At 47.0% G+C, this 23,917-nt stretch overlaps 2 protein-coding genes across 7 annotated transcripts in view; one reads left to right on the top strand and one right to left on the bottom strand.

Annotated features, from left to right (window-relative positions):
• Window positions 1-23,917, bottom strand: part of nxnl1 (nucleoredoxin like 1) — a 42,954-nt gene that overhangs the window by 14,319 nt on the left and 4,718 nt on the right. For 2 of the 5 annotated variants that reach the window (XR_013500143.1, XM_078235134.1), the window contains exons 2-3: window positions 20,890-20,998; window positions 11,116-11,242 (exon numbers count right to left, since the gene is read on the bottom strand). The exons of 1 other annotated variant lie outside the window; for it this stretch is intronic. Coding sequence is in view for 2 of the 4 variants with exons in the window: in XM_078235134.1 (XP_078091260.1) it covers window positions 11,116-11,134 (19 nt within the window). In the remaining 2 variants the exon portion in view is untranslated. Of the gene's footprint in view, window positions 1-9,268; window positions 9,716-11,115; window positions 11,243-20,889; window positions 20,999-23,917 lie in introns of all 5 variants that reach the window. 2 more of the 5 variants (XM_078235135.1, XM_078235133.1) reach the window with 2 other exon arrangements.
• Window positions 10,102-23,917, top strand: part of tecrb (trans-2,3-enoyl-CoA reductase b) — a 59,432-nt gene continuing 45,616 nt past the window's right edge. Inside the window, exon 1 of one of the 2 annotated variants that reach the window (XM_078235132.1) lies at window positions 10,102-10,225. In XM_078235132.1, coding sequence (XP_078091258.1) covers window positions 10,211-10,225 — 15 coding nt within the window. In that variant the 5' untranslated portion in view covers window positions 10,102-10,210. Of the gene's footprint in view, window positions 10,226-19,519; window positions 19,799-23,917 lie in introns of those variants that run through there. The other variant, XM_078235130.1, reaches the window with a different exon arrangement.

The following is a 23,917-nucleotide window of genomic DNA, read 5'->3' as shown; positions in this document are numbered from 1 at the left end:
AAAAATGAACGGTGCGTAGGATCTTACAAGTGAAATGGAGAATAGATTGAAAAGTTTGGATAAGTGAAAATGCATAAGCATGAGTCCAAACTGGTATCTATAATTTGTCTTTGTATAGGACTGGACAGTTAAGAAATTACTTTTATTTACGTGGTGTCATTTGCGATTTCAGGATGTGCCAAAGCACTTTAATGAAGCACTATTGGAGTGCATTCAATATTGATTAAAGTTTATTTTTTAGTGTCACAAGTAGGCTTACATTAGGCCTCTACTTTCTCAGAAGACGAAGGAAATTTGGCATGTCAGCTACGACACTCACCAACGTTTACAGATGCACCATAGAAAGCATTCTTTCTGGTTGTATCACAGCTTGGTATGGCTCCTGCTCTGCCCAAGACCGCAAGAAACTACAAAAGGTCATAAGTGTATCCCAATCCATCTTGCAAACCAGCCTCCCATCCATTGACTCTGTCTACACTTCCCGCTGCCTTGGCAAAGCAGCCAGCATAATTAAGGACCCCACGCACCCCGGACATTCTCTCTTCCATCTTCTTCCGTCGGGAAAAAGATACAAAAGCCTGAGGTCATGTACCAACCGACTCAAGAACAGCTTCTTCCCTGCTGCCATCAGACTTTTGAATGGACCTACCTCACATTAAGTTGATCTTTCTCTACACCCTAGCTATGACTGTAACATTACATTCTGCACTTGCTCCTTTCTTTCTCTATGAACAGTATGCTCTGTCTGTATAGAATGCAAGAAACAATACTTTTCACTGTATACTAATACAAGTGACAATAATAAATGAAATCAAATTAACATGCGATGAAGTTACTGTGAAAATCCTCTAGTTGCCACACTCTGCAACTAGGGGACACTGAGGGAGAATTTAACACGGCCAATGCACCCAACCAGGAGGAAACCCATGCAGACACGAGGAGAATGTGCAGACTCTGCACAGACAGTGACCCAAGCCGGAAATTGAACCTAGGTCCCTGGTGCTGTGAGGCAGCAGTGCTCACCACTGTGCCACTGCACCGAGATGAGTTAACAATCAAATAATCTGCATATTGTTGGGTTGGGTGAGAGATAAATGTTGGCCAGGAAAATACCTCACTTGCTCTACTTCAAATAATGCTGCGGGATCTTTTATATCCACCTTAAAGATATGTAAAATAGTGAGAAATGGAAAAATGGGCTTCTGAATTGGATCAGAGGAGAATCTATTGCCAATCAATTCAACTGAAAGATAGGATGTGAATAGGACATAGAAACATAGGCGATAGGAGCAGGAGGAGGCCATTTGACCCCTCGAGCCTGCTCCGCCATTCATCACCATCACATCACGGCTGATTTACCGCCTGCTGCACCTGCATGCTTACCTTCAGCGACTGGTGCACAAGGACACCCAGGTCCCGCTGCACGCTCCCTTCTCCCAATTTACAGCCATTCAGGTAGTAATCTGCCGCCTTGTTTTTGCTTCCAAAGTGAACATCCTCATGTTGGGCAGCACTGCACTGTGGCACAGTGAAACATAGAAACCTTACAGTGCAGAAGGAGGCCATTCGGCCCATCGAGTCTGCACCGACCACAATCCCACCCAGGCCCTACCCCCACATATGTTACCCACTAATCCCTCTAACCTACACATCCCAGGACTCTAAGGGGCAATTTTTAACCTGGCCAATCAACCTAACCCACACATCTTTGGGCTGTGGGAGGAAACCGGAGCGCCCGGAGGAAACCCACGCAGACACGAGGAGAATGTGCAAACTCCACACAGACAGTGACCCGGTGGTTAGCACACAGCGCTAAGGATCTGGATTCGATTCCCAGCTTGGGTGACTGTCTGTGCGGAGTCTGCACATTCTCCCCGTGTCTGCGTGGGTTTCCTCCGGGTGCTCCGGTTTCCTCCCACAGCCCAAAGATGTGCGGGTTAGGTTGATTGGCCATGCTAAGTTGCCCCTTAGTGTCCCGGGATGTGTATGTTAGAGGGACTAACAGAGGAAATTTAGGCGGTTTCGGGGAGAGGGCCTGGGTGGGATTGTTGTCGGTGCAGACCTGATTGGCCGAATGGCCTCCTTCTGCACTGTAGGGATTCGATGATGATTTATCCAAATTACACTGCATCTGCCATTGATTTGCCCACTCACCCAACCTGTCCAGATCACTCTGAAGGATCTCTGCATCCTTGTCACAGTTCACCCTCCCACCCAACTTGGCATCATCTGCAAACTTTGAGATGTTACATTTTGTTCCCTCATCCAAATCATTAATATATATAGTGAATATTTGGGGTCCCAGCTTTGATCCCTGTGGCACCCCACTAGTTACTGCCTGCCAATTTGAAAGGGCTCATTAATTCCTACTCTTTGTTTCCTCTCTGCCAACCAGTTTTCTAGCCATCTCACTACACTTCCCCCAATCCAATGTGCTTTAATCTTGCACGATAATCTCTTATGCGGGATTTTGTCAAACGCTTTCTGAAAGTCCAAATATACCACATCGACTGGCTCCCCCTTGTCAACTCTACTAGTTACATCTTCAAAGAATTCCAACAGATTTGTCAAGCATGATTTCCCCTTCATAAACCCACGCTGATTCTGTCTGATCCTGCCACTGCTTTCGAAATGCTCCGCTATAAAGTCCTTGATAACGGATTCGAGAATTTTCCCCACTATCGATGTTAATCTCACTGGTCTATAATTCCCTGTTTTCTCTCTACCTCCCTTTTTGAATACTGGAGTGACGTTAGCTACCCTCCAATCTGCAGCGACTGTTCCAATCTGCAGAGTCTGTAGAATCCTGGAAGATGACCACCAGTGCATCCACTATTTCTCGAGCCACTTGAGATTGAAATATTGGATTGTGACTAAGTACTGCGGTCTGCATCCGGCGCCTTCAACAGTCAAACCTTTTGAGAAAGGGATTGGAGCCTTTGATGAAGTCCATTAGAACAGACTGGAGTCCAAGATTGTAATTTGAAACAAACTGAGCAGGAATGTGAACACATGGTTTTGGTTTAAGAGCAGCAGCTGTGAAGTGAGTTTACATTCTCTCCAGCATCTGTCGTCAATAAGGCTTCTGAATGAGCAGCTATGTTAAGCTCTGGATTTGGGCTGGCGGGAAGCAGTTGGGTTAATATTGAAAGTGATTAATAACATCACAGATGAACTATGAATTGGAATGTATGGATGACAAGTGAATGATGAGTAATCTCCGTGAATCGGGACCACACGAGGAATCCTGTGGATTTTGGGAGTGCAAAAGTACAGCTTTGGAAATCCAAACTGATGATGATAGCTGAAATTGGCAAAGGGAAAGGAAAGTATTTTGCTCTGGTCAGACCTCTTGGAGCCTCCATCTATCCTTCGCCATCCCACTCACAAAGTGCCAAGGGATCCTTTACATCCTCTGAAACAGCAAGTCTAGTGCCTCAGCATAATAGCTCATCTAAACGTTGCCATCTCCAGCATTGCAAGTCTGTTCAGCACTGCTTTCGAGTGTCAATCGAGATTACCTGCTCGAATCCTGGATTAGATATCACAGAATTGTTACGGGGCTGAAGGCTGTTTGTGTCTGCATTGCGAGTAGAGTGGGATTGTTGTTGGTGCAGCACAGTGGGCTGAATGGCCTCCTTCTGCATGATGTGGAGATGTCGGCGTTGGACTGGGGTGGGCACAGTAAGAAGTCTCACAACACCAGGTTAAAGTCCAACAGGTTTATCACGAACTTTCAGAGCGCTGCTCCTTCATCAGGTGAGTGGCCGCTTTACATCCACCGAAACAGGAAATCTAATGCCTCCCTCATCAGGTGCCTCCTGCTCCTTCATCAGATGAGTGGCCACTCACCTGAGGGAAGAGCAGCGCTCTGAAAGCTCGTGATACCAAATAAACCTGTTGAACTTTAACCTGGTGCTGTGTGACTCTTTCTGCACTGAAGGGGTTCTATAATTCGATTCTATAATAGGGAACCCACAACTTTCTCACTCTTAAAGTAAAAGTGCTACAAAAGGAGCCAAGCTGACATCCTGACATCACAACTAAAATTGAAACATGGCACTACAAGGTGACTGTATGTCAATGAATTCCAAAGCCTCAGTGACCAAACAGACCACCCCCATTTCTCTCCTATTCCCACTACTATTCCTCAGGGTGCAAAAATCTCCTTCCTCACTAATTCAATCTCAAAGTGTCGATCTTCTTTGCTCTTCCACAGCGGCACAGTGGTTAGCACTGCTGCCTCACTGTGCCAGGGACCCGGGTTTGATTCCCGGCTTGGGTCACTGTCTGTGTGGAGTTTGTACATTCTCCCCATGTCTGTGTGGGTTTCCTCCGGGTGCTCCGGTTTCCTCCCACAGTCTGAAAGATGTGCCGGTTAGGTGCATTGGCCATGTTAAATTCTCCCTCAGTGTACCCGAACAAGAGTGTGGTGATTAGGGGATTTTCACAGTAATTTCATTGCAGTGTTAATGTAAGCCTACTTGTGACTAATAAACTTTCACTCTTCTATCATGGCACCTTCGCTTAAGGTTGCCAACTCTGGTTAATTGTATTCCTGGAGGTTTGATCACATGACTAACTCACACTCCAGTCATTGGCCAGTCAACATATCCTTGTGGCTTCCTACCCCAATTTGGAAAAGCAAAACGACTTATTTCCCAGTGGGCTGATGCGTAACTGTCAAACTCCAAAGATGTGCGAGTTAGGTTGATTGGCCATGATAAATTGCCCCTTAGTGCCAGTGGGACTAGGAGGGTAAATATGTAGGGTTACAGGGATACGACCTGGGTGGGATTGTTGTTGGTGCAGACTCGATGGGCCAAATGGCCTCCATCTGCACTGTAGATTCTATGATTCTAAACAGCCATCTATCCCCCATTTTCAATAGAATTTTTCATATTTGGTAAAGAGAAACGTTCAAAGATAATGACAAAAAAAAATCTTTTTTATAATGTCCTGCTTTTTTCCCTCCAGGTTGATATAGACTGGCTGGTTAGATGGGAAGAAGAGTGGCAAGGCAAGGGAATACTCAATGAATGGCAAGACGCTAGGAAGTACAGAGAATCAGAGGGACCTTGGGGGGCATGCCCAAAGATCCCTGAAGGTAGTAGGACAGGTAGATAAGGTGGTTAAGAAGGCATTTGGGATACTTGCCTTAATTAGCCGAGGCATTGGATATAAGAGCAGAGAAATTAAGATGGAGCTGTATAAAACCATTAGACCATAAAATATAGGAGCAGAATTAGGCCACTCGGCCCATTGAGTCTGCTCCGTCATTCAATCATGGCTGATATTTTTCTCATCTCCATTCTCCTGCCTTTTCCCTATAACCCCGATCCCCTTATTAATCAAGAATCTATCTATCTCTGTCTTAAAGACACTCAATGACCTGGCCTCCACAGCCTTCTGCGGCAAAGAGTTCCACAGATTCACCACTCTCTGGCTGAAGAAATTCCTCCTCATCTCTGTTTTAAAGGATCGTCCCGTTAGTCTGAGGTTGTGCCTTCTGGTTCTAGTTTTTCCTACTATTGGAATCATCCTCTCCACGTCCACTCTATCCAGGCCTCGCAATATCCTATGAATTTCAATAAGATCCTCCCTCATCCTTCTAAACTCCAACGAGTACAGACCCAGAGTCCTCAACCATTCCTCATACGACAAGCTTTTCATTCCAGGGATCATTCTTGTGAACCTCCTCTGGTCTCTTTCCAAAGCCAGTACATCCTTCCTTAGATATGGGGCCCAAAACTGCTCACAATACTCCAAATGGGGTCTGACCAGAGCCTTATACAGCCTCAGGAGTACATCCCTGCTCTTGTATTCTAGCCCTCTCAACATGAATGCTAACATTGCATTTACCTTCCTAACTGCCGACTGAACCTGCACGTTAACCTTAAGAGAATCTTGAACAATGACTCCCAAGTCCCTTTGTGTTTCTGATTTCCTAAGCTTTTTCCCATTTAGAGAATAGTCTATGCCTCCATTCCTCCTTCCAAAGTGCATAACCTCACACTTTTCCACATTGTATTCCATCTGCCACTTCTTTGCCCACTTTCCAAACCTGTCCAAGTCCTTCTGCAGCCTCCCGCTTCCTCAGTACTATCTACATACCTTTGTATCATCTGCAAACTTAGCAACACTGGTTAGGCCACAGCTAGAGCACTGTGTGCAGTTCTGGTTGCCCCACTGTAGGAAGGATGGGGTTGCACTGGAGAGAGTGCGGAGGAGATTCACCAGGATGCTGCCTGGGCTGGAGCGTTTCAGCGATGAAGAGAGGCTGGTTAGGATGGGGTTGGTTTCCTCAGAGCAGGGATTGAGGTGTACAAAATTATGAGGGACATAAAGAATAGATAGGAAGAAATATTTCCCTTTAGTAGAGAGGTCGATAACCAGGGGCATAGAGAAGGGGCAGGAGATTTAGAGGGGATTTATAGAGTGGCACAATGGCATAGGGCAGCATGGTAGCACAGTGGTTAGCACTGCTGTCTCACAGTAAGAAGTCTCACAACATCAGGTTAAAGTCCAACAGGTTTATTTGGTAGCAAAAGCCACTAGCTTTCGGAGCTCTGCTCCTTCGTCAGGTAAGTGGGAGTCTCACAGTACCAGGGTCCTGGATTCGATTCCCGGCTTGGGTCACTGTCTGTATGGAGTTTGCACGTTCTCCCCATGTCTGCTTGGGTTTCCTCCGGGTGCTCCGGCTTCCTCCCACAATCCGACAGACGTGCTGGTTAGGTGCATTAGCCATGCTAAATTCTCCCTCAGTGTACCCAAACAGGCACCAGAGTGTGGCGACTATTGGATTTTCACAATAACTTCATTGCAGTGTGAATGTAAGCCTACTTGTGACACTAATAAAGAAACTTTAAAAAACTGATTTGAGGCAAAGCCTTTTTTACCCAGAGGGTGGTGGGATTCTGGAACTCACTGCCTGAAACATGTAGAACCCTCACAACATTTAAGAAGCATTTAGATGAGCACTTGAAAAGTCATGGGGTAGCACGGTGGTTAGCACTGCCCCAGGGACCCGGGCTCCTACTTATTGACTACAGCTCAGCTCATCTCCAAACTCCGTGGCCTGGGCTTCGGCACCTCCCTCTGTGACTGGATCCTGAACTTCCTAACTCACAGAACACAATCAGTAAGGATAGGCAACAACACCTCCTCCACGATCATCCTCAACACTGGTGCCCCACAAGGCTGTGTTCTCAGCCCCCTACTATACTCCGTATACACCTATGACTGTGCGGCCAAATTCCCCTCCAATTCGATTTTCAAGTTTGCTGATGACACCACTGTAGTGGGTCAGATCTCAAACAATGACGAGACAGAGTACAGGAACGAGATGGAGAATCTGGTGAACTGGTGCGGCAACAATAATCTCTCCCTCAGTGTCAACAAAATGAAGGAGATTGTTATCGACTTCAGGAAGCGTAAAGGAGATCATGCCCCTGTCTACATCAATAGGGACGAAGTAGAAAGGGTCGAGAGCTTCAAGTTTTTAGGTGTCCAGATCATCAACAACCTGTCCTGGTCCCCCCATGCCGACTCTGTAGTTAAGAAAGCCCATCAACGCCTCTACTTTCTCAGAAGATTAAGGAAATTTGGCATGTCAGCTACGACTCTCACCAACTTTTACAGATGCACCATAGAAAGCATTCTTTCTGGTTGTACCACAGCTTGGTATGGCTCCTGCTCTGCCCAAGACCGCAAGGAACTACAAAAGGTCATGAATGCAACCCAATCCATCACGCAAACCAGCCTCCCATCCATTGACTCTGTCTACACTTCCTGCTGCCTCGGTAAAGCAGCCAGCATGATTAAAGACCCCACGCACCCCGGATATTCTCTCTTCCACCTTCTTCCTTCGGGAAAAAGATACAAAAGTCTTGAGGTCACGTACCAACCGACTCAAGAACAGCTTCTTCCCTGCTGCTGTCGGACTTTTGAATGGACCTACCTTGCATTAACTTGATCTTTCTCTACCCCATAGCTATGACTGTAATAGTACATTCTGCACTCTCTCATTTCCTTCTCTATGAACAGTATGTTTCGTCTGTATAGCGGGCAAGAAACAACACTGTATGTTAATACATGTGACAATAATAAACCAAATCAAATCAAATCAATTCCAGACTTGGGTGACTATGTGGAGTTTGCATGTCCTGCCCGTATCTCTATGGGTTTCCTCCCACAATCCTAAATATGTGCAGGTTAAGTGGATTGGCTATGCTAAATTGTCCCTTCATTCCCCAAGATGTATGGGGGATTAGGGGGGAGAATATGTAGGGTTACAGGGATAGGTCCTGGGTGGGATGCTCTGTTGGAGAGTCGGTGCAGACTCGATGGGCCCAAATGGCCTCCTTCTGCACTGCGGGGATTCTACGATTCATGGTATGTGGAGATGCCGACGTTGGATTGGGGTGGGCACAGTAAGAAGTCTCACAGCACCAGGTTAAAGTGCAACAGATTTATTTGGTATCATGAGCTTTCGGAGCACTCCTCCTTCATCAGGTGATACCAAATAAACCTGTTGAACTTTAACCTGCTGCTGTGTGACCCTTTCTGCACTGAAGGGATTCTATAATTCGATTCTATAATAGGGAACCCACAACTTTCTCACGCTTAAAGTAAAACTGCTACGAAAGGAGCCAAGCTGACATCACAACTAAAATTGAAACATGGCACTACAAGGTGACTGTGTGTCAATGAATTCCAAAGCCTCAGTGACTGAAGATGGTGGACACTGCTGTCACTGTGTGTTGGTGGTGGAGGGAGTAAATGTTGAAGGTGGTGGTTGGGGTGTCAGTGAAGGGGCTGCTTTGTCCTGGATGGTGTCGAACTTCTTGAGTGTTGTTGGAGCTGCACTCATCCAGGCAAATGGAGAGTATCCATCACACCCCTGACTTATGCTTTGTATCTGGTGGAGAAGCTTTGGGGAGTCAGGAGATGAGTTACTCACTACAGGGTTCTTAGCTTCTAACCTGCTGTTGGGTGAGGGGTCCGTAACCTTGGAATCATAAGAGATTTATATCAAGGAAAGAGGCCATTCAGCCCACAACGTCCACACCAGCCACAAAGTAACCATCCAGCGTAATCCCACTTTCCAGCTCTTTGTCTGGAGCTCTGTATGTTACAGCACTTCAAATGCCCCTTTTTAAACGTTCTGAGGGTTTTTCTCTCTCTACCAGCCTTTGGGCAGCGAGTTCTAAATCCTCACTATGTTCTGGATGGAAAAAATACTCACCTCAAAGACCCTGCCTCTTACCTGAAATCTGTGCCCTTTGTTTACAGACCCCCTCGCCCAGGGAGGAAAGAGTAAGAAGTCTCACAACACCAGGTTAAAGTCCAACAGGTTTATTTGGTATCACGAGCTTTAGGAGCGCTGCTCCTTCATCAGGTATCTTGCAGTTGAGTCTGTGTCTATATATGGGCCCTGTTTGTGTACCCAAGTCACCACTCAGCTGGAGGAGCAGCGCCCGGAAAGTTCCTGATACCAAATAGACGTGTTGGACTTTAACCCGATGTTGTGAGACCTCTTATAGTATACAAGGAAAATGGGGTTAGGATAGATAGTTTGATGGCTGGTACAGGCATGATGGGCTGAAGGGCCTCTTTCTGTGCTGTATGACTCCATGGGGGTTGCACACAGAAGTGGCCTGGAGATTGGTCTTCAGTTCCTGGAGTGTTGGTGAATCCCCTTCCTCCCTTTCACCTGCAACATGAGGACAATTGAGATTGTTCACCTTCCATCTGGAGACCACCTCCTCGCCCCTTGTGCCTCTTGTCCTTTGGGGGAGCCTTGAGGAGGCCAGGCTCGCTAAGCCCCGCCCACTCCCTCAGCCCCGCCCCGCCCACTCCCTCAGCCCCGCCCCGCCCACTCCCTCAGCCCCGCCCCGCCCACTCCCACAGCCATCGCCCCGCCCACTCCCTCAGCCCTCGCCCCGCCCACTCCCTCAGCCCTCGCCCCTCAGCCCCGCCCACTCCCATAGCGCCGCGCCGCCCCGCCCACTCCGTCAGCGCCGCCCCGCCCACTCCGTCAGCGCCGCCCACTCTCAGCGCCGCCCCGCCCACAGCCCCGCCCACTCGCTCAGCCCCGCCCCACTGTCACGTGAGCGGCTCGCGGGTTGAAGCTTGTTCAACGGTCGAAGGGGGAGGTGAAGAGAGAGCGTGCGCGCGGGGGGGGGGGACCTGCCGACTGTTTGTCGAGATGAAGCATTATGAGGTGAGCGAGCGAACAGGGGCCTGAAATGGCATCTCAGGACGGCGCTTTGAAAGCAGCCCCGGGGGTGGGGGGGGAGTCTAATTGTACCGTGCGTTCTCCAAACGCTGAGGGTTAAACGCGGTGGCTGCCGGCCCGGCCAGCGCGGCGCATGCGCAAACCTGCCGGCCACCGGCGCTGTCCATACTGCGCAGGGGTGGGTTTGCCTGCCCAGTGCTGCGCATGCGTGTTCCCGGCACCCCTTCTCCAGGGCGCATGTGCCGAGTTGGATGAGTACCCGTTTGGTTTTCAGGGCACTAGGGGAGGCTCACTCATGTGGAGATGTGTGGGCCAACCATTAAAATGCACTCAATGCAGCTCAAATTCTTAATAGCACGTGAAATGCAACCTCAGATTGTGTCAACTTAGCCTTGGAGCATTCATTTGGAAATCTGTCGGGTTTTTTTTAATGACTATTTGTCTAATCATAGAATCCCTGCAGTGCAGAAGGAGGCCATTCGACCCAGAAACCAAATGACATGTTGCCTCTAAGTGTAAAATTCTTTGGAGGAAGAAATGCCTTTGGACCCATGGTTCCCAAAGTTCTCCACCTCTTTGGGGAGGGGTGCTTTGGCCACATCTCTTGTCTGGGTCTGTCCTACAGCTTGCATTTCTATAGCGCCTTTTACAGACCCAGATCATCCCAAGGTTTTGCTGCCAATGGACTATTTCTGAAATATTGTCGTAATGTAGGAAACCGATATACACACAGCAAGCTCCCACATACAGCGTGTGACCAGATGATCTGATTTGGTGATGCCGGTGAAATAGGGGTGAATATTGGCCACAACCCCGCGGGAGATCTCCCCTGTTCCTCTTCAAACAGTGCCAATGGCCAGTCCCCAATCACTCACCCAAGTTGCCTTTCATCATGCGGGAGTCTTGATTATGCACATCAGCTGGCTGTTTGACAAAGGATGACCTTGTGAATGAACCTTATCTTGTTGAGCCGCTCTGCCAAACACCCATTTTTCCATCAGTCTGTGAAAGAAAAACTGGTGTTGATAACATAAGGGCAAAACACTGTGGATGCTGGAACAAAAACAGAAAAACTCAGCAGGTCTGACAGCGTCTGTAGAGCTCTGACGAAAGGTTCATCCTGACTCGAAGCTTTGACTGTATTCTCTCTCCATAGATGCTGTCAGACCTGCTGAGATTTTCCAGCATTTTCTGCTGATGTTTATAAAGTTCGTTTTGTGGTCTTTTTTTATGGTCAATGAAGTTTTTTTTTTGCAAGCTTAGTTACTGTCGCAGTGTAGGAAAATGAGGCAGCCAATTTGTGCACAGTCGGAGCTCACAAACTGTACTGTGGTAATTGGCTAGAAAATCTGTAATGCAGGTAAAATGGATGAATGTTAGGCAGGAAACCACCACCAGAACTGCCCTGCTTGAAAATTGCCACAGGATCTTTATGCCCACATGAGAGGGTATTTAGATCCTTTTATTTAATGTCACATCCAAAATAAAGCACCTCTGGCATCAACATTCTGGGGTTACCATTGACCAGCAACTGAACTTGACAAGCCAAATAAATACTGTGGCTACGGGGTGGCATGGTGGCACAGTGGTTAGCACTGCTGCCTCACAGTGCCAGGGACCCGGGTTCGATTCCAGCCTTGGGTCACTGTGTGGAGTCTGCACATTCTCCCCGTGTCTGCGTAGATTTCCTCTGGGTGCTCCAGTTTCCTTCCACAGTCTGAAAGATGTGCTGGTTAGGGTGCATTGACCTGAACAGGCGCCAGAGTGTGGCGACTAGGGGAATTTCACAGCAACTTCATTGCAGTGTTAATGTAAGCCTCACTTGTGACACTAATCAATAAACTCAAATTCAAGAATAGGTCAGAGAATTTCTGTCGAGAGTAACTCAAACTCCTGACTCCCCAAAGCCTGTTCACTATCTACAAAGCACAAGTCAGGAGTGTGATGGATACCACAATCTAGGTCATGACCATCTACAAGATGCAGTGCAGCAGCTCACCAAGGCTCCTTCGGCAGCACCTTCCAAACCCATGACCTCTACCACTTGGAATGAAAATGGTGGCAGACACCTGGAAACATCACCAAGTTCCCCTCCAAGCTTCTCTATTATCCTGAGCTAGAACTATATCACCGTTACTTTGCTGTCACTGGGTCAAAATCCTGGAAATCCCTCCCTAACAATGCTGTGGGTGTGCCTACATCCCATGGAGTGCAGCAGTTCAAGAAGGCAGCTCACCATCACCTTCTCGAGGGCAATTAGAGATGGGCAATAAATGCTGGCCTAAACAGTGATGCCCACATCCTGTGAAAGAATATTTAAAAAAATATCTGCCTAATGCAGTGATTCAAATGGGAAAGTAATTGTTTTTAACCAGTTAGTGGATATCTTGGCCATTATTCTTCCCTCAAACACTGTTACTAAAAAGTTATCCGCAGCATTCACTGATTGGGAGTTGCTGCTGGGGCGTTGATGATTTGGGTGGTCGGTGTAACCTGCAGACTGGAGATTTGTGCAGTTGTTCAGGTCTGGGCTATTCATTCTTCGTGCTCGAAGCCACTGCTGCATATGTTAATATGTACATCTAGAAATATTGGCTGCCGGGAATCCTGATTATTATGTCCTCACCCATCATTTTAATCCTTAATTATGCTGGCTGCTTTTCCGAGACATTGGGAAGTGTAGACAGTCAATGGATGGGAGGCTGGTTTGAGTGATGGATTGGGCTACATTCACGACCTTTTGTAGTTCCTTGCGGGCAGAGCAGGAGCCATACCGAGCTGTGATACAACCAGAAAGAATGCTTTCTATGGTGCATCTGTAAAAGTTGGTGAGAGTCATAGCTGACATGCCAAATTTCCTTAGTCTTCTGAAAAAGTAGCGACGTTGGTGGGCTTTCTTAACAATAGTGTCGGCATGGGGAGATCAGGTCAGGTTGTTGGTGATCTGGACACCTAAAAACCTGAAGCTCTCAACCCTTTCTACTTCGTCCTCATTGATGTAGACAGGGGCATGGAAATCCCTCCCTAACAATGCTGTGGGTGTACCTACGTCCCATGGAGTGCAGCAGTTCAAGAAGGCAGCTCACCATCACCTTCTCGAGGGCAATTAGAGATGGGCAATAAATGCTGGCCTAAACAGTGATGCCCACATCCTGTGAAAGAATATTTTAAAAAATATCTGCCTAATGCAGTGATTCAAATGGGAAAGTAGTTGTTTTTAACCAGTTAGTGGATATCTTGGCCATTATTCTTCCCTCAAACACTGTTACTAAAAAGTTATCCGCAGCATTCACTGATTGGGAGTTGCTGCTGGGGTGTTGCGGAAGGAGGCCATTCAGCTCATCGTGTCTGACTTGATGGGCTGCAGGGCCTCCTTCTGCATGGTGGGGATTCGGTGAACATGGTTATAATTTCCGATCTGCAGTGTTTAAAGTTTATTTAATAGTGTCACAAGTAGGCTTACTAATCACGGCAATGAAGTTACTGTGAAAGTCCCCTAATTGCCACACTCCGGCGCCTGTTCGGGTACACTGAGAGAGAATTTAGCATGGCCAATGCACCTAACCAGCAAATCTTTGGGACAGTGGGGGAAAACAGGAGCACCCGGAGGAAACCCATGCAGACACTGGGAGAATGTGCGGAGTCTGCACAGACAGTGACCCAAGCCGGGAATCGAACCCGGGTCCCTGGCGCTGTGAGGTAGCAGTGCTCACCACGGTGCATCCCAATTTGTACACCTGCTTTCACTGTGTCTAAGGGATTTGTTTATCGTGATGAGGGACGGTAAAGCTGGGAATCGAACACTTTCCAAGTACTGTGCCCAGAATCATAGAGAACCTAAGGAGGCCATTCGGCCCACTGTGTTGGCACCAACGCTTTGAAAGAGTGTGTAATTAGTTTCACTCCCTTGATTTATTATTTCTCCCTAGCTCTGCGCGTGTTTCTTTTTCAAGTGGATATTCAATTTGATTTTGAAATCTATTATTGAATCTGCATTCATCATCCTTTCAGATAGCACAATCTGGGTCATAACGGCTCACTGTCCTTTCAAAAAAAGCTTCTCCTCATTTCCTTTTGCAATTTATATTAAATCACTGTTCTCCCGTGACCATAGATAGGTGACCCATTTGTCCAGCCCCCAAAAGTTATGTTTTTGCACATATTTGGCAAATAAGTTCACTTCCCTAGCCCCTTAGGGGCGGTACAGTGGCTAGCACTGCTGCCTCCCAGCCCCAAGGACCTGGGTTTGATTCCTGGCTTGGGTCACTGTCTGTGCAGTTTGCATGTTCTCCCTGTGTCTGCATGGGTTTCCTCCGGGTGCTCCGGTTTTCTCCCACACTCCGAAAGATGTGCTGGTTAGGTGCATTGGCCACTCTAAATTCTCCCTCAGTGTACCCGAACAGGTGCTGGAGTGTGGCGACTGGGGGATTTTCACAGTAACTTCATTGTAGTGTTAATGTAAGCCTACTTGTGACTATTTTCAACCACGCATGCTAGTCTCGCTTTTCTAGTAAGACTGAATTCTTCATCCCACAATGCACATTTTACCAGTGGTTGCAAGGGATTAAGTTGATGATATGGCCTGTATTATAAAGATGTGTGGGAGCAGACCCCCCCGCCCCTCCCCATGTGATGATAGGTGGAGGGGCAGGTAGTATTGAGGAGGTGGGGAGGCTGCAGAAAGATTTAGACAGTTTAGGAGAGTGGTCCAAGAAGTGGCTGATGAAATTCAACGTGGGCAAGTGCGAGGTCGTACACTTTGGAAAAAAGAATAGAGGCATGGACTATTTTCTAAACGGTGACAAAATTCATAATGCTAAAGTGCAAAGGGACTTGGGAGTCCTAGTCCAGGATTCTCTAAAGGTAAACTTGCAGGTTGAGTCCGTAATTAAGAAAGCAAATGTAATGTTGTCATTTATCTCAAGAGGCTTGGAATACAAAAGCAGGGATGTACTTCTGAGGCTTTATAAAGCACTGGTTAGGCCCCATTTGGAGTACTGTGAGCAATTTTGGGCCCCACACCTCAGGAAGGACATACTGGCACTGGAGCGGGTCCAGCGGAGATTCACACGGATGATCCCAGGAATGGTAGGCCTGACATACGATGAACGTCTGAAGATCGTGGGATTATATTCATTGGAGTTTAGGAGGTTGAGGGGAGATCTGATAGAAACTTACAAGATAATGAACGGCTTAGATAGGATGGACGTAGGGAAGTTGTTTCCATTAACAGGGGAGACTAGGACGCGGGGGCACAGCCTTAGAATAAAAGGGAGTCACTTTAGAACAGAGATGAGGAGAAATTTCTTCAGCCAGAGAGTGGTGGGTCTGTGGAATTCATTGCCACAGAGGGCTGTGGAGGCCGAGACGTTGAGCGTCTTCAAGACAGAAATTGATAAATTCTTGATTTCTCGAGGAATTAAGGGCTATGGGGAGAGAGCGGGTAAATGGAGTTGAAATCAACCATGATTGAATGGTGGAGTGGACTCGATGGGCCGAATGGCCTTACTTCCGCTCCTATGTCTTATGGTCTTAAGTGAATTTGAGTTCACGGGGGGGCACGGTAGCACAGTGGTTAGCACTGCTGCTTCACAGCTCCAGGGTCCTGGGTTCGATTCCCGGCTCGGGTCACTGTCTGTGTGGAGTCTGCACATTCTCCTCGTGTCTGCATGGGTTTCCTCCGGGTGCTCCGGTTTCCTCCCACAGTCCAAAGATGTGCAGGTTAGGTTGATTGGCCAGGTTAAAAAATTGCCCCTTAGAGTCCTGAGATGCGTAGGTTAGAGGGATTAGCAGGTAAATATGTGGGGGTAGGGCCTGGGTGGGATTGTGGTCGGTGCAGACTCGATGGACCGAATGGCCTCCTTCTGCACTGTAGGGTTTCTATGATTCTATGAGTTTTCCAACAAGACAAAGGAAGCTGGTTTCAAATTAAAAGTTGTAATATTTTGCTAATGCATCATTCAATTCAATTAAAAAAAAACCTGGAATTAAAAATCTAATGAGGTCAATGTTGTCTTAAAAAACCCATCTGGTTCGCTAATGTCCCTTTAGGGAAGAAAATCTGTCATCCTAAACTGATCTGGCCTACCTGTGACTCCAGACCCACAGCAAGTGCCCTCTGAAATGGCCTGCAAGCCAATCTAGGGCAATTAGGGATGGGCAATAAATGCTGGCCCAGCCAGCAATGCACATCCCGCGAAATAATTTTGAAAAATTAACCGCAAAGCAAATCTTTGGGGTCCATTGACATCATTAGGACCCTGTTTCCTTTCTGCCCTGTGCTCCAAATAAAGGAGAGCTCATGGTTGAGAGTGTTTCTCTGGGGTCAGGAGGAATCAGAGGACTTCTGATATTGTCTACACTCCACCTGCAGTCTGTATGACTGTTTGTGTTGCCTGGTCCTTGGGATAGTCTGGGCCTCTTATTTGGAGATGGGGGGGAAAAGGTGTCGGAGTGTCTCGCTGTCCATGATCCTCACGGAGTGACGATCTATTCCCGCATTGTTTCACTTTGTGCTCATCCTCAGTGCCATGTTAGGGTCGAGTTGGGGCGGGGGGGGGAGGAATGGAGTAGAGTGAGGAAACTACAAATACATACCATGTCCAGTCATTGTAGAGGCACAGTTAACCTAGCAAGTAGAATACTGAGCTCTTTATAACTAAGCCAGTGACCTATCAGAAGTGTGAAACACAAAGTTGCTATTGTACGACTGATCACAAAGCTGCCAGTGTGTTGTGAAAACCCAACTGGCTCAATCTCCTTTAGGGAAGGAAGCCTGACATCCTTACGCCAGGCCAGCCAGCTGTTAAAATGGGTGGTTTATCGCCACCTTCTCGGGCAACTAGGGATAGGCAATAAACATTAAGTATATTAACAAACTAAACCCGGCCCATCATTTTAAATTGAGGAGTACAGTGCAGTCAGCTGATCTTCCAGAGCATCGACTAGTGTTTAAGCACAGTGTATGCGTTGTAATGTCGGGCTGCAGTTTGTGTAACACACTCTGATCTGTCGACTGATGGACAGAGGAACCCATCCAAGCCCTGGACGCAGAGGAAAGCCACAAGCGACTGATTTCATACCGAGCACAAAGTTCTGGGAACATCTTTTCCCTTGGTTGTAGGAGATGGGATCTTTTTATAACTGTCTCTGAGGGCAGCTCAGTGAGTGGCCCTCTTGTCTCCAGTTATAAAATCCTGGACTTGAGCCGAATTCTGGAGCATGCAATCCAGACTGACACTCCTAGTCCAGTACTGAGGGAGTGCTGCACTGTTGGCAGTGATGTTTTTTGGGTGAGGTGTTAAACCAAGGCCTGTCTGTCCCCTCAGCTGGATGTAAAGAGAAAACTGCCTTGAAGGAATGTTACAGAATCCTTACAATGCAGGAGGAGGTCATTCAGCCCATCGAGTATGTTTTGTGCAGTTCCAGTGTAACCTCTCAGCTCGTAAAGGGAAATATTTCAAATGATTTCTTGACTATTTTATCTCCCTATTCAGCCACTGTCAGGTATCTGTGGTCATGTACTCCAAGGTGTGTCAGTTCCTCCATGCTTCTGTATCCTAGCATTTATTGTACACACCCTTACCTCATTACGATTTCCCAAATGCATTACCTCACACTTCTCTGAATTGAATTCTGTTGCCACTGTTCCACCCACCTGACTGTATTTTCCTGCAGGCTACAGTTTTCGTCATTACCAACCACACAACAAGTTCTGATATTGTCTGAAAACTTTTTCACACCCTCCCTGCACAAGTCCAAATGATTGGTTATATATCACAAAAAGCAGGGGAGCTAGTACTGAGCCCTGGAACGCCACTGGAAATAGCCTTCCAGTCTCAAAAGCACCCATCGAACATTATACCCTTTGCTTCCTGCCTCTGAGCCAATTTGGATTCATCTTTCCTTTTGTACCTATGGGCTTTTACTTTCATGACCAGTCAATAGGGACCTTAACAGAAGTCTTTCTGAAATCCATATCAATGATAGTCAACTATCCATATCAATCCCTGGGGACACATTAAATCCACCAACACTGCATTAGTCCAGATGAAAAATAAACATGCTGTCAATTATACTGCTTCAGTAACAGTAAAGGACATCGGCTGCAAACAACTTGGTGCCAACAAATTGCCAAGGACTGCAGAAACATCCTGCAGAGAAACATGATTACAATATATTTCTTAAAGGCACGGTGCCGTCACACTGTGCGTCTGTCCTTCAGTCAGACCGGTAGGGAAAAACTATAGGGATGGAAATCAGCAGAATGTGGCAATCCTGCGCATGGGGCAATGGTCGACAAAATGTCTCGTGGGCAGCACTCAGAACCCAGGTGGGTCTCATGTGACTCCCAGGCCGCAGTTGCCTTACTGCTCTGTGACTCAATGCACCACTCTCATCAATCCTCCTTGTTCCCTCAAAAAATACAGTCAGACACGACCTCCCCTTAATGAATCCTTCAAGACTGTTTTTGATTAACCCATATCTTTCTAAATATTTATACTGTCTGTCAGAACTTTTCCCAGTAATTTTCCCACAATTGAAGTTGGGTTGACTGGCCTGTGATTACTTGGTCTATCCCTTTCTCCCTGTTTAAATAGCGGTAACAGTTGATGGTCAGAGAGACTCTGCTATTTCTTCTCTAGCTTCCTTTAACAGCCAAGAATTGTTTTCTCTTTTGTCTGGGCTTTATCCAATTTCAAAGATGTTAAACCCCTTAACACTCCCTTGTCTCTATGTTAATTGAATATATCTCACCCTTTTTCTCTGATTGCAGTGTCTGAATTGTCCCACTTGCAGCATTTACGTGACTGGCCTGATTACCGGTATGACTCTGACCAGTGGAGAGTTTTCCCCTTGGTTCCCACTTTCTTCAGTTTGCTCGGGTGCCTTGGTCTCATCGTTTGGTCAAATGCTGCCTTGATGTTGAGGGCAGTCACTGTCCTCACCTGATTTATCTGCATCCTGAATGAAAACTTCCCTTTCTCTTGCAATTCCAAACCAGCTTTGAATTGTCCACATCAGGGAGGATGCAAACCAAAAGGGAAAACGCTGGAAAATCTCAGCAGGTCTGGCAGCATCTGTAAGGAGAGAAAAGAGCTGACGTTTCGAGTCCAGATGACCCTTTGTCAAGCGTTTTCTCTCTTAGTTTCAGATTCCAGCATCCGCAGTAATTTGATTTTATCAGGAAGGATGCATGTTGGCTTCCCATTCTGTGGTGTGTTGGCTCCATTCGACTGGGACAAGGGGCGTAGGGCTGCAGTTGACCTTGGTGTGTGACCCGTGTTTTTTGTCAAGGGGATGATTGCCTGAGAGTTGCCATTTGATCTTCCAAACGCAGAACCTTCTCCGTGGTGAGGGTCGGGATGTGATGTGGCTGTGAAGGGACAGTCTGTCAACAGATGCTGGCAAGGCTTGGACTAAAGATCGGCTACTTGGCTATATCTTTTTCTAAATGGAGGTCGGTCACCAGTGGTGTGCCCCAGGGATCTGTTCTGGGACCCTTGCTGTTTGTCATTTTCATAAATGACCTGGATGAGGAAGCGGAGGGATGGGTTGGTAGGTTTGCCGACGACACAAAGGTTGGTGGGGTTGTGGATAGTCTGGAGGGATGTCAGAAGTTACAGAGGGACATAGATAGGATGCAAGACTGGGCGGACAAGTGGCAGATGGACTTCAACCCAGATAAATGCATAGTGGTCCATTTTGGCAGGTCAAATGGGATGAAGGAGTACAATATAAAGGGAAAGACTCTTAGTACTGTAGAGGATCAGAAGGACCTTGGGGTCCGGGTCCATAGGACTCTGAAATCGGCCCCGCAGGTGGAGGAGGTGGTTAAGAAGGCGTATGGTGTGCTGGCCTTTATCAATCGAGGGATTGAGTTTAGGAGTCTGGGGATAATGATGCAGCTATATAAGACCCTCGTCAGACCCCACTTGGAGTACTGTGCTCAGTTCTGGTCGCCTCACTATAGGAAGGATGTTGAAAAGATTGAAAAGGTGCAGAGGAGATTTACAAGGATGTTGCCTGGATTGAGTGGCATGCCTTCTGAGGATAGGCTGAGGGAGCTCGGTCTTTTCTCCTTGGAGAGACGAAGGATGAGAGGAGACCTAATAGAGCTGTATAAGATGTTGAGAGGCATAGATCGGGTGGACTCCCAGAGGCTTTTTCCCAGGGTGGAAATGTCTGCTACGAGAGGACACAGGTTTAAGGTGCTGGGGGGTAGGTACAGGGGAGATGTTAGGGGTAAGTTTTTCACACAGAGGGTGGTGGGCGAGTGGAATCGGCTGCCGTCAGTGGTGGTGGAGGCGAACTCAATAGGGTCTTTTAAGAGACTCCTGGATGAGTACATGGAGCTTAATAGGATGGAGGGTTATAGGTAGGTCTAGAAGGTAGGGATGTGTTCGGCACAACTTGTGGGCCGAAGGGCCTGTTTGTGCTGTAGTTTTTTTTCTATGTTTCTATCAGTGACTGCCCCTACGCCTCAGCAAGGGAGTCACTGTCTTCACCTTCATCAAGAGGGGCGGTCAAGTTAAAGAGAGAAGGTTGGAAGGGCGAGCTGGGGTAGTTACAAGTACATGTCGGTAGCTGGCAATGCAGTGATCTTTTGTATTTGAGTTGGAAAATTAGCTCATTTTAGTTGCACTTACATCTGAACCAGAAGCGGGTTCATCCTGTTTCCAGATTTGTGCACATTGGGTGTGAGAACGTTGAGGATGTGTTGTACTTTCAGAGGGTTCCTCCCCTTCCACTTAAAATCTGAGAAGCCAGTGAAATTTGCAGCAATAGAGGAAGGAAAAGATGTTAGCCAGGTTCACATTTTACCAATCATTTACCCTGAGCATGAGGCTGATTGTGACACTTTTTCAATTACATAACAGTGAATATATGTGAGAAAATATAATTGTGTGATTGTTTTTTCCTGTGTACGTTTCGGAAAATCTAACGAGAGGCCTGTCTCCATGGCAGAGGCCTGCTGCTTTATTTGAAGTGGTTGGTCAACCCTTCATCGACTGATTTATTTTTATTGTGTGTTTTTATTGTGCCTCTGCTGAGGTTCTAGTGCCCTCACCGCCCATACTTCCAACTGAGTTATTCCCTTCTCACACGGACTGTCTCCCACTGGTTTAGTTTTTTGCCTCGGTGGTTGTTGCCTCCACGAATACACATTACAGCTAGAGTCAGCCAACACTGACTAGAACTCGCTGGTTACCTTGCGTAAGCCTGTGGCTCTGTATATTAGCTAATCACAATACTCCCTTGTTAAAAGGTAAAATAACAAAAGGGGCTTGGATTGCGAGGAGAGATTAGAGAAATCTCTTTTTCAGCTTTGACAGGAGTTGGCTGTGACATAATAAGCCATGTCCAAAAGATAACTTGAGAACTCTGAGTTCCTTCGGTCCTGGCCACATGCCTATCTCCCAGTTCTTTCACCCCCTCCCTTGGCAGTCCAGGCAAGAGTTGCCTCAGCCCTAAACTCTGGAATTCTCTCCTTGAACCTCCCAGCTCCTTTGTAAGACGTGCAGGTTAGCTGCACTGGCCGTGCTAAATTCTCCCTCGGTATCCTTGAACAGGCGCCGGACTGTGGCGACTAGGGGATTTTCACAGTAACTTCATTGCAGTGTTATGTAAGCCTACTTGTGGCACTAATAAATAAACTTTATAAGACCCTCCTTTAAATCCTGCCGGTATCTTATTATGTCCCTTTCTTTGGTGTCAGTTACTGGCTGGTAACCACTCCTGGGGAGCGTGTTGGGATTTTTTGCTTTGTTAATGTGAAATAGTTCAACCTAAACCACGACAGTAGCATCAGGGAAAACAGGACCAAACTTAGTGAAGGGCAAACTTATATAACTGTTCGGGGGATCTTCATAGTGATGGAGGGATGTCAGAAGCTGCAGCGTGACATAGATAGGATGCAAGACTGGGCGGAGAAGTGGCAGATGGACTTCAACCCGGATAAATGTGTAGTGGTCCATTTTGGCAGGTCAAATGGGATGAAGGAGTATAATAGCAAGGGTAAGACTCTGAGCAGTGTAGAGAATCAGAAGGACCTTGGGGTCCGGGTCCATAGGACTCTTAAATCGGCCTCGCAGGTAGAGGAGGTGGTTAAGAAGGCGTATGGTGTGCTGGCCTTCATCAATCGAGGGATTGAGTTTAGGAGTCGGGAGATAATGATGCAGCTTTAGAAGACCCTCGTCAGACCCCACTTGGAGTACTGTGCTCAGTTCTGGTCGCCTCATTACAGGAGGGATGTGGAAATGATTGAAAGGGTGCAGAGAAGATTTACAAGGATGTTGCCTGGATTGGTTGGCATGTCTTGTGAGGATAGGCTGAGGGAGCTCGGTCTTTTCTCCTTGGAGAGACGGAGGATGAGAGGTGACCTCATAGAGGTGTACAAGATGTTGAGAGGTATAGATCGGGTGGATTCTCGGAGGCTTTTTCCCAGGGCTGAAATGGCTGCTACGAGAGGACACAGGTTTAAGGTGCTGGGGAGTAGGTACAGAGGAGATGTCAGGGATAAGTTTTTCACTCCAAGGGTGGTGGGTGAGTGGAATCGGCTGTTGTCAGTGGTGGTGGAGGCAAACTCGATAGGGTCTTTTAAGAGACTTCTGGATGAGTACATGGAACTTAATAGGATTGAGGGTTATAGGTAAGCCTATATATAAGCCTAGGTAGGTAGGGACATGACCGACGCAACTTGTGGGCCGAAGGGCCTGTTTGTGCTGTATTTTTTCCATGTTCTATGTGTACAATGTACTCTGGAAAAGGAGGCGAACTCGAGAGCTGTTTAAGTAACAATTGGTTGAGGTGGGGATGTTTGTAGGCTTTTTCTGAATGAATGGACTGAATGATCTTCCTTGCATTTAGCTACAGCTGCTAGCCCTTCAAGACTAGTAATCTAAAACAATGACTCTGGATCTCCAAGGGAGGCATTGAAAATTGAGCTACTGTCTGGCACTGCAAATAGTCAGGAAGAAATAATAATTGGGACATTGGAAAAATGCTTTTATTTAATTTTCTTTTGAACGCTGCTGCTTCGATTTGTGAATGGGGCTCTAAGAATATTCTGGCTGGAGAACTTTTCCTGCCAACTTGTTGGGGAAGAATTGCTTTGCATGTTTGAAGGGCTGCGAGGCAAGCGGCAGCCCAATCAGACTGTGACGCGGGGAGTTGTTATATAATGTGAAGGTTGGGTAGCCTCTCAAGGTGGCTGAAATGAATAAATTGTAGGCAGAAAATAAGAGACTGTAAGGACATAACAGCCGAGCTGTGTTGCGCACTGGGTATCATCCATCCATCGGTAATTTAGCTATGCTTCTCATTCCTGTCTTTACAGTACTTTGCCACTGGGTGGGGCAGTTGACTTACTCCCATAAAACCTTTACTGACACTGAAAACTCCTTCATAAAGACCACCAGTGCCTCTCTGCTGAAAAGGTCCGGATTCCTTGTTTTAGACTGATTAATGTTAAGCAAATTTAAAAGCCACCTTCCGTTCACCATTGTGAATTGCAACTTTGCCCTGACTGCATATCTAGCCTATACAGAGAACTTTGTACTTCGTACTATACAGCTCCTGTATTGTGATCTCTGTACTCTGGACATAATGAGGACTGGGGAGAGTGGGGCAGAAGGAGACGTGACCCTGTGTGTAACTTCTATCTTTTGCCAGAAC

This window comes from Mustelus asterias, chromosome 19 (assembly GCF_964213995.1).
Source record: "Mustelus asterias chromosome 19, sMusAst1.hap1.1, whole genome shotgun sequence".
Lineage (NCBI taxonomy): Eukaryota > Metazoa > Chordata > Chondrichthyes > Carcharhiniformes > Triakidae > Mustelus > Mustelus asterias.
This window is presented reverse-complemented; position numbering and strand designations above follow the sequence as displayed.